Below are 10,046 nucleotides of genomic sequence, written 5' to 3'. Positions count from 1 at the left end.
CAGGTTAACTGCTGGTTGGACAGGTTAACTGCTGGGTAAACAGGTAAACTGCTGGGTAAACAGGTTAAGTGCTAGTTAAACAGGTTAACTGCTGGTTGGACAGGTTAACTGCTGGATGAACAGGTTAACTGCTGGTTGGACAGGTTAACTGCTGGGTAAACAGGTTAAGTGCTAGTTAAACAGGTTAACTGCTGGTTGGACTGGTTAACTGTTGGTTAAACAGGTTAACTGTTGGTTAAACAGGTTAACTGCTGGTTAAACAGGTTCAGTGCTGGACTCCAACAGTCAGCCCAGAACCAGAAGAATCGGTGAAACTCATGTCCTCTTCACTGGGACCATGTGACGCCTCCTTCAGCTAATCCTGGCAGCGTGACTCGGATTAAAGAACCTTCCTGAGCTGAAAAGGAAAAGTCAAACTTGGAGAGTTGAAGATTGTTAAACTACGGAGTCTCTGAGGTGCCACACATATAAAAGAAGCCACAGGATATAAATGTTATTTTATATTTATCATTACAAATCTCTGAATAACCAAACTCCGTCTTAGATTAAATATCTTCTTGTTCCATATTTTCCTAACAGAGCTCTTCTCTCTCAGTCTGCAGGTTTCCTTGTGGTTCCTAGAGGTTCTAAAAGTAGAACAGGAGGCGGAGCTTTCAGTTCTCAGGCTCTAACTTCCAATTTCTGTCCGTGAGGCTGACACCCTGTCTGCTTTAAGATTTTCCTTTCTGATAGATCCTACAGTTCGGGTTTCCTGAGCTCTCCTTTAGTTCTGCTGCTGGAGGACAAACTGTCCACATGTCCTCACTCTGCTGCTGGAGGACAAACTGTCCACGTGTCCTTTAATTCTGCTGCTGGAGGACAAACTGTCCACATGTCCTCACTCTGCTGCTGTCTTCACTCTACTCTCCATGTTTGTATTTGTAATTATTTCTGTTATTAACATGTTTTCTTTGATTTATTTTCCCTCATAAGAACCACACCTAGACCATAATTATCTTTTTAACAAAAATAAAGTTGTGAGCTAAAGTGTGATGAATATGTAAATTATCTTGTTTGAAACAAAAAACAGATTATTGTGAAATATTAAATCTTTATTTTGGATCCTGGTTTAAATTTGAAGTTTATCCTTCAAATAAAGTCTAATAAATGGATTTATGTTTAAATAATGTCACATTAAATGACTTCAGGAACTATAATTTATTTTTCTAAAACCAGTAAAGTCTGCCTGTGAAATAATGACCCAAACATTCTGAATCGTTCGGACAATAAATCCTCTTTAGATTCAATAAAAGTTTCAAATAAAGAGATAAAGCTGAACGGGAAACAAACATCGACATGTTTACTGATCAAAGTACATCGAAGCACCGCAGGAGGTGATGCTGGGAACCAAAACAAAAACAAACAAGTTGAACCGAACAAATGCAGATTAAAATCCAGAAAACGGACCGATTCTTCTTAACATCTGTTGTTACTGAGGCCCAAAAAAAAGACGAATACAAATCCACTTTATTCTAAACAAGTACGGTCCAATTCAAGCCAATTATACTTAAAGTTCATCCAGTTTGTTTTAAATAAACATAAAATCATCAAAATTAACATTAATATGATTCAGTTTAGTTCAGTTTAGTCGGATTTATTCAAATCAATCAGACTCTGTTCTAAACAAGGTCTGGTTCAGTCCAACCCGTTTATACCTGAAATTAAATCCATTTATGTTAATTTTAAAGACGTTTTTCATCCGATTCAAACAGATCCAAATAAAGTTCCGTCCAGTTCAAGACGATTCGACTGAATCTTTTCTTTAAAAGACTTTTATTTTAATTACAGCCGAAGTTACCAAAGTGGGAAAAAGTTTTGATTTAGAAAACCTCCTAGATGGGTCTGTGGTTCAGGGACCAACAGGATCACCAGGGATACCAGAGCCACCAAGACCACGAGAGCCACCAGAGATACCGGGACCACCAGATCCACAGTTTCCACCAGGACCATGGGGACCACCAGATCCACAGGAGCCATGGGGGCCACTAGGACCAACAGGGCCACCAGGACCACCGGGACCACTAGAGCCAGCAGAGATACCAGGACCACTTGGGCCATGGGGAACACCAGGGCCACCAGAACCACTGGGGCCACCTGAACCTCGGGGACCACCAGAACCACTGGGGCCACCTGAACCATGGGGACCACCAGATCTACAGGAGCCAGGGGGGCCACTAGGACCATCGGGGCCACCAGGACCATGGGGACCACCAGAATCACTGGGGCCACCAGAGGTACTGGGGCCACCAGGACCACAGGAGTTACCAGAGGTCATTCAAGAATCCAAATGTGAGCTGATTTATCCAATCAGGAACCGGTTTTGATGTCCATTGTCCCGTGTCCAAGTGTCAACCATTGACTTGTTGACCTGAGGTGAAGATGAAGAATTTGGAGGCGGTCCTCCTCCTTCATCCCCACAGCATGGTGCTTCCACTGCCGTGCCTGACAGCTGGTACAGCGTCCCTAGTTCCGAAAGCCTTTATTCCCACGGAAAGTGATCCAAAAACACCCCACAGCCTTCAGGACCACTCGTTAAAAACATTTAGCTGAATGTTCGGATATATTTGCACCATTTTCCCTCTAAGAAGCTTCGTGTTCATTTTTTAAAAGAGCTTTATGTTGTGGCGACTATAATAAAATAAAAGAGTTAATCTCAAACTTTATTACAGTAACTGTGGCATCAACCAGACGCCATCAGACCGTAGCTCCTGTAGTTTCCTGTTTTCTTTAACAACACAGCAGCGCCGCCTGGCGACACGGAGGAACAACAGCAACACAATAAATCACCAAAAGACTGAATTTAACAGGAAATTTACTCCCATGAGCGCAAAGAACCTTCTGAGCTCGGGTCTGAGGAAGTTCTGGTTCTGGACAGAGACTTGTAACTGAATCCCGGGTCTGTTCGGGTGCGTCAAGTCCGCAGAACCTACCTTCAGTTCTGCCGCACACGGCCTCGTCCCGCAGGAAGAGCCGCAGGTGCAGTCCGGCTTACAGGCGCACTCCACGAGACGGATCTGCTCCCCGGACCCGGACCCGGACCCGGACCCGTGCCGGTTCTGGGGAGACTTGGAGGGGAACATGTCTGCTGCTTCTGCCTTCTCTTCTCCGAGGCAGCGCCGGAGGGCGAAAGTCCAGAAAGTGATCCGCGCGCGAGATAAGAGCCGGGGAGGCGCGCGACGCCCTGACGTCATTTTCACGCAACGAAACTGCGCGTTTTTCCACGAAGTGAGCGAAGTTTAACGACACGTGACCTCTTTCCGTCAGCAGCCAAAGGTTACACTCTAAAACATTTTAAATAAAAAAAAGTGTTTTAAAACAAATATATATTTTTTAATTTAAATCGACATCAAATAAATCAGCACAAGAAAATAACGCCATCTTTTGGAAAGAGTACCAAATTAGAATCAAAATGTTCAATTTACTCATTTTAAAAAATGTCTGTACGGAAGCATGTTGCTGCCACGTCAGAAAAAAATACATCAGGCTAAAAAATACCTAAAAGTATATTTTTTTCTTGTGCGGCTTTGCCTCCCTGAAAAACAAAAGATTTAAAGATTAAAGCTTTAAGTTTTGCTAACGTGTGCCTATGGAAGCACGGGGTCTGAACTCGGCATTCTGGGAGGATTTAGGGGAAAACCACGAGTCCTACACGGGTGAGAGGAACAGCGGCTGAAAGAAGACAGAAATACCTACGTTTTGATATATAATTTCTTTTAGTTACCAAAGACGAACTGTAGGAGTTTTTAAAAGTTTAAAAATTTTTAGACAGCTGAAAAGTTACCGACATCAACCGTTAGCTGAACAATCTGTGGAAAAATAATCTGCGATTGGGTAAAAACCGTAAAAGATAGCAAAAAGCCATTTCAGACGTGTTTAGTCCAACTTCCTGTGACCTCCATGTTTTTTGTCCAGCAGATTTTGCTAATTTTCCCGACGTTCCACGACAGGAAGTCAGTCAAATATTCCCGATTGAGCCACAGGTTTTGGTAGAAAATCTTTCACATCAATCCAAATAGTTATCACAACAAAATTTGCCTTTAAACAAAATATTGTTCAAATATTTCCTGTGATATTAAAAATAAACAATAAGTACGTAAAAATATCACTTTAAAACATTAAACAGGTAACTTTAAAACTGATCTTTATAACAAGTTATTTCTCGTCGCTCTGTAGCTTCATAATTTGAATAAAAATCAGTTTTTAAACATTTTTACAAAAACATTTTTATTGATTGAACCCAGGAAGGACTCCAATGTCAAAACACATTGAAATATAACCACTGAATTATTACTTTACGTGGAAAAGTAGCAAATAAGACACGAAAATAAAATACACAAAACAAATAAAATCTGAAATAAAACCAAACGTGACACTGCAGGAAAAACTAAACGTTTGAAAAAAAAAATCTAATTTTTGTCTTTTTAATTTCATTTTTAGTTTTAGAAAATTTTGTAATTAATTCTAAATAATTAATGTTACTGAATTTTTGGATAAAACGAGCTGCGTTTTGGGGAATGAAACCGTGTCTCGGTTGTTTCTTTCCTGCAGGGCGTCGGCGAAGCAGCGACAGGAAACCCGACCCGCTCAGCGCTGCCGGTCCCAGCGCCAGATGGAGGCGTCGTCGCACACGGCGATCAGGATGCTGCTGTCACGGCTGAAGCTGGTCTGACGGATGGCCGACGTGCATTTGGGGAACGTCAACGTGGTGCACCTGGGGGGGAACCCAAAAAGGGAGAGGGGTTTGTTTTTCTGCACGTCAGACAAGAAGCTTTTTAAAAATTTTTAATCGATTCATCTGTTTAAACTAAAAAAACTGGATAACCTGATGGAAAATCCAGTTAACCAGATTAAAAAAGGTTCTACAACAGTGTGGTCCAGAACACACGACGACCACATTTTGTTTATTTATTCCTCAGTAAAAAGAGCGAAAGTGTTTATTAGGAAAAATAAAGTTTGAGCGTTCTGACCTCGAGTGAATAAAAACAGATTCCACCGAGTCGTTCTCTGAGGTTCTGGTTCTGGACCGTTCTGTTGTAGATTAGCTGCTGTGTTTGGGATCATTGTCCTGTTTGTCGGACAGATGGCCTCACATCTGACTCCAGAATCAGCCCAAACCATCAGCCCTCCACCACCGTGCTGAGAGCTGCAGAGCATTCTGGGTAAACATCTGTCCTCTGGTCTGGTTCTGCTCCAGAAGTCTTCTGGTTCCTTCAGGTCGAGCTGCCATGTTGTTTTTAGAGAGAAGAGGCTTTAACCTTTGACCTTTAACCTGCTGACTGAGGCCTGTAGAGTCTGAAGTGGAGCTCATTTCTCTGAGCACTGCATGGTCTGACCTTCAGGGTGAATCTGCTAGTTTGATTGGCAGCTGTCTGAAATGTTGTGAATAATCTTCCTCTCTGTAAAATGATGGACTCCAAGTAGTCTGGAAATGACCTTTGACCCTTCCCAGATTGAGTCTGAGGTCATTGCTGATGCCCTTCCGCCCTGGCGTCGTGTTAACACTCACCTGGAGCTCCAGAGCAGCAGAACCTGCTGATCCTGAAGCTCTGAGCTCCTCTGGAAGCAGATTTTTACTCAGATTTAACTTTTGGTTTAACAAAGAACGACTCTGTGGAACCTGTTTGTGTTTTTATTCACCTAATTTAAACCTGAGTGATTTCAGAACCTGCTCCTGTCCTGATATTAACATCCGTTCCTCAGAAAACCCGTCTCTTACTTGGCTTTGTGAGGATCCTCCACCTCCAGGTCCCAAACGTAAAGCTTCCCCACCTGGTTTCCCAGAGCCAGCATCTGTGGAGCAACAACGATCCCAAAATTAAACATTTTACGTCGTCGGCCAGAAAGAGTTAAAAACACAAAGCAGGAGAAGTTCCTGCACCTTCTGCCAGAAGTCCATGGAGAACCTCATGTACCAAATGTCACACTGGCTGTAATCGAAGCGCCCCAGAATCGTCACGTTCGACTCGTTCGGCTTGATGTGGTCGATGTCGTCCTCCATCTTTCCTGGTTTCCAGCAGACGATGGCGTTTTCACAGGACTGCGGCGACAGAAACGACACTCTGACCTTCACAGCCACTCCAGACACAGTTCACTTGTTTTTAACGGTTTAAAAAAGGCGGCGCTTGCCTTGGAGAGGATCAGGTCCCCGAGCCACCGCACACAGTCCACGTAGTTCCGGTGGATGTCTCGCGTCGAGAAGTCCGGGAAGTGAATTTTCTGAGAGACGAAAGGCCTGAAGAGAAAACGTTCTCTTCAGAATAAACGCGTGCGTCCGTTTACGAGGCGGAGGAAGACGTTCCTCACCTGTTGGTCTTGGAGGGGTTGTACTCGTACGAGCCCCGGATGGCTTTCTGCATCCTCTCCGAGTTGATCCTCCACAGCTTCAGGGAGTGGTCCATCCCACAGGACATGATCTTCTCCCCCAGCAGGTCAAAATCCTGACGCATTAAAAAAAAACATTGAAATTAACAGGGAAACATCATTTTTTCCTCATTAAATCAAACCAAACAGGAGAGAACTCTACAGATACAGACCAATTCAAGATGGCCGCCACAGCCAACTGATCTTGGAACACCAAAATCCAATTAATGTTACTGATATTTAGCTAAACTTCGGTGTAGTTTTAGCTACACGTCGCACATCTTTGCTTAAAACGCTGGCGTTCTGCTACATCCGACCCAATTCAAGATGGCCGCCGCGGCTGATCGACATCAGCCACACAAAAATGGCCACAGGAAGCAGATTTAGCCCAGATTTCTAAATAATTCCCACAGAAAACTTGCTTTACTAATGTAACTCTGAGGTAAAAAAAATGATGTATTTTCTGAACAGGAAGTCTTATTTTGAAAGCACCAGAACAGAAACAAAAGTTGTTGTTTTTTTGTCGTTTTGATTTTGTAAACCTTCAAACGACACGAGGACAAACTGTTTTTGGTGGAGAAATCAGTTTTTAGTTTTAAACCGAGGTCTTCATGGATGAACGAGGAAGTTCATCGCGGATCTTTGGGATGTCTTTAAACTCTTACGGCGCTCAGGACTTCGTCTCGGTGTCCCTCGACGCCTCCAAAAATGGCCACCAGCGTGTCGGTCTGGATGTTCCACAGCCGCAGAGCGTGATCTGTGCCGAGAATAAGCCGTTATTTACAAAAAGATCTGATTTGATTCCATTAAACAGCTTGTAAAACTCAAAACAGTTCCTTTGTTTTATTTAAAGGTATTTTTTATTATTTTACCTTTGCTGACAGACAGGAGAAGACTCGGATCCCTCGGATGAAACTTGAGCTCATTGATGGCGTTTCCATGACCTACATAATGCTGAACAAAAACAAAAGTGATCATCCATCCTGTTGCTTTAAATTTCAGCCTAAAGTTCATCATTAGAGACAAGCGCGCTAACATTTCCTGCTGTTCTCAAACGTCATCATTCTGTGACAGCTGAGCTAAACGCACCTCCAATGGAGGGGTCAAAGGTGAAGAGCGCCTCCCTAAACGGGCCAAGAAGCTACTAACCGGACCCTTTAACGCCACGACACGAGTCGAGACGGAGAAGAATCCCGCGATCGGCTAACATATTTTTAATTTTTATACCTTGATGCACTGCATCGTGATGTGGTTGATGACGCGGATGATGCCTCGGGACCCGGCGACCGCCAGCAGAGGATGACTCGTGTTCGTGTCGTAGGTCCACGCACACGTGTAGAAGTTCTCATCTGCCTTTGAACACGTTTAGTCAAGAAAATTTGAGCGAAAACACCAAACCGCCCCCGGGTCAGCGTCAGCAGAGATTAACCAGCTTTGAAACGTGGATTCCTCCCCTGAAACTGATAAAATCAAAGATGGAGACTTGACCCAAGGGAGGGAGTTTAATCTGCACCTGAACAGGAGGAAGGATACGTCTGCATCAACGTAGGACTGCAGGAGTCGGATTTCTCCCTGAGAGTGACATTCGTACAGAGTTACCTGAGGAGGAGACAAACCAAACAGAAAGACGTGCGGTGTTTTCATAAAGTTCAAATGTAGTTTACTCTCAAACTGTCCAAAAAATAACCATTTATGGTGTGAAGACGGCCAACAGGCTGTTTCAGACGAGGCTCAATAATTCAGGTGAGAAAACACAAAAATAAGAAATAATCTCTGTTTTCCGATGAAGCTACAAACTAAAAAAGATTTTTAAAAAATTTATGTTTTTAGTTTTGTTTCTGGTCATTTTGACTCAGATGCAAACTAAACAACACAGCCTGTTTATAAACAGGAAGTTAGATGGTTATTCTTCTTTAATTTGTTGTTTTATTTGTAATAAAGTGAAGCGAACACATCTGAGGCAGCTAATCCTCTGCTTCGGTTTTAGCAGAAACCAAACTCTGGGTTTATGAGTCCCAGCAGATCCTGGACTCAGACTCACGGGTTTGGAGACAATTGGACCGCAGGGACAACCTGAAAGTCAGAAATTACCCTGTTGCTGCCGACCGTGGCGAACACCAGAGGGTCTCCTTCCTTGCTGTGCCAGTTAAACTGGACTCCGAACAGCGGCTGGCCGTGGTCCTCCTAACAAACGACAACAGAGACAAACCAGCATCATCGGGACGGAGTCACGACTTCCTGCTGCGTCTGAGGGGACATTCAGGACGGGGGGGACGCTCTCACCCTCAGGCTGTTGACACATTTAAAGGAGTATCTGCACTTCTTGGACTTCCACTTGCCCTTTCCCCAGCTCTTCCTGCCGGGGGCATTGGCCGTGTTGGTGGGGGTGTCAGGGCGCTCGGCGTTGGTCCCACTTTCGACGCTGACGGCGTCATCCTGCAAAAACCCCAAAAGGCAAAATCTTCTTTAGAAATAACCAAATCACAACACCTGTACACACATCTTTAATCTGATACTATTCCTTAAACGTATGCTGGAACAGATCTCAGCTTTATGATGTTTATTTACAGATAATTAACTGAAAACATGCAGCTGCAGCAGCTTAAAGTACTTTAATCACAACAATATGAGCTAAAAGGATGAATTTATGGCTTTGATTTGAGATTCATCTCCCTTAATAAAGGTGTGAGCACTTTGAAGGTGTTTATCTTTCCATCAAACCTAAACCAAAACAATTATATTTACAAAAAACTGACACCATTTATTTATAAGTTAAAACCCAACCTGTTTAAATCAGCTGCCCCTCCTGCTGAAGGTAAACAAAAATAACAAGGATTTATTTGTGCTGACAGCTTTAAATATATAAAAGGACAATGATCTATGTGTGAAATATTGTTAATAAAGAGGTTAAGAGTCAGTAACAATCTTCATCTCACTGATGCAGGTGGACAATGATCCTAGCTAACAGCTTTAGCATAAAGCTAAGGCTCTAAAATAGAAATTAATTTTTGCAGAAACAGCTTGGTTGGAGCGCTTACATTCTCGTCTCCTGATAAATCGGGGTTGCTGTTCTCGTCGCTGCTAAGTTTCTGTTTTTTCGCCGGTATTTCCTTTCCCGCTTCGGGCAGGCTCTTGTTGTCCCTCATTTTAGCTTAGCGGCTAACCGGGAGATGCTAACCCGCCTCTCTTTCTTCTTCTGAATTCCGGCAGCAACAGGAAACGGTGGCGCTCTGCTGCCCCCTGCTGTTCAGCCAGCGACACTGCGCGTGTTCCTGACGCATTTTATCAAGACTGTCTGAACAAAAATAGATCCAGCTCAGTCAATTTTGCAGACATTGAGCTAAAACTTGGTGTGGTGGTAGCCGAGAGTCATCCACAACACATAGTGTGACCACTAACTGATCAGGCAAAATAATCATTTAAATTTTTGGCATGAAAGGCAGCAAGTGATACTCTTTAAATGCATTAGACGCCACCTGACCAAATTAAGAAATTAATTTTGATCTTTTCCAGACACTGCAGGTGGTTTTAGTCTTGAAATTATCTCCAATGAACTTTAATTTAAGCATAAATCCCTAATAAATTGAACTATTTCTAATTAAAATGTAAAAAAAAAGTAATTATTGAAGTTAATGCTGATTAAAGGT

The 10,046-nt window shown here is 43.1% G+C and overlaps 2 protein-coding genes across 2 annotated transcripts in view; both read right to left on the bottom strand.

The window, feature by feature from the left end:
* atp7b (ATPase copper transporting beta) overlaps positions 1 to 3,256 on the bottom strand; it is a 13,123-nt gene extending 9,867 nt beyond the window's left edge. The window contains exon 1 of the mRNA XM_017440148.3: positions 2,970 to 3,256. Within this exon, the coding sequence (XP_017295637.2) occupies positions 2,970 to 3,230 (261 nt within the window). The 5' untranslated portion in view covers positions 3,231 to 3,256. The remainder of the gene's footprint in view (positions 1 to 2,969) is intronic.
* Positions 3,257 to 4,236: 980 nt separating this feature from the next.
* Positions 4,237 to 9,602, bottom strand: eed (embryonic ectoderm development). Its single transcript, XM_017440152.3, has 12 exons — positions 9,438 to 9,602; positions 8,683 to 8,835; positions 8,491 to 8,583; positions 7,933 to 7,998; positions 7,627 to 7,752; positions 7,272 to 7,353; positions 7,065 to 7,156; positions 6,343 to 6,476; positions 6,166 to 6,271; positions 5,918 to 6,076; positions 5,756 to 5,829; positions 4,237 to 4,750 (listed from the first exon to the last, which is right to left on the bottom strand). The coding sequence occupies exons 1-12, from the start codon at positions 9,543 to 9,545 to the stop codon at positions 4,624 to 4,626; spliced, it is 1,320 nt and encodes a 439-aa protein (XP_017295641.1). The 5' UTR covers positions 9,546 to 9,602; the 3' UTR covers positions 4,237 to 4,623.
* Between the last annotated feature and the right edge of the window lie 444 nt (positions 9,603 to 10,046).

The sequence above is a fragment of the Kryptolebias marmoratus genome, linkage group LG23 (assembly GCF_001649575.2).
Source record: "Kryptolebias marmoratus isolate JLee-2015 linkage group LG23, ASM164957v2, whole genome shotgun sequence".
In the NCBI taxonomy this organism is placed as follows: Eukaryota; Metazoa; Chordata; class Actinopteri; order Cyprinodontiformes; family Rivulidae; genus Kryptolebias; species Kryptolebias marmoratus.
This window is presented reverse-complemented; position numbering and strand designations above follow the sequence as displayed.

Bases quoted from the DNA above. Each gene is read 5' to 3' on its own strand.
- eed (XM_017440152.3), bottom strand. From the start codon at position 9,545: ATGAGGGACAACAAGAGCCTGCCCGAAGCGGGAAAGGAAATACCGGCG. The intron at 7,354-7,626 runs GTATAAAAATTA...GTTTTTGTTCAG, and splicing joins TCACGATGCAGTGCATCAAG to CATTATGTAGGTCATGGAAA. The intron at 7,157-7,271 runs GTAAAATAATAA...TTCTCGGCACAG, and splicing joins TCTCCTGTCTGTCAGCAAAG to ATCACGCTCTGCGGCTGTGG.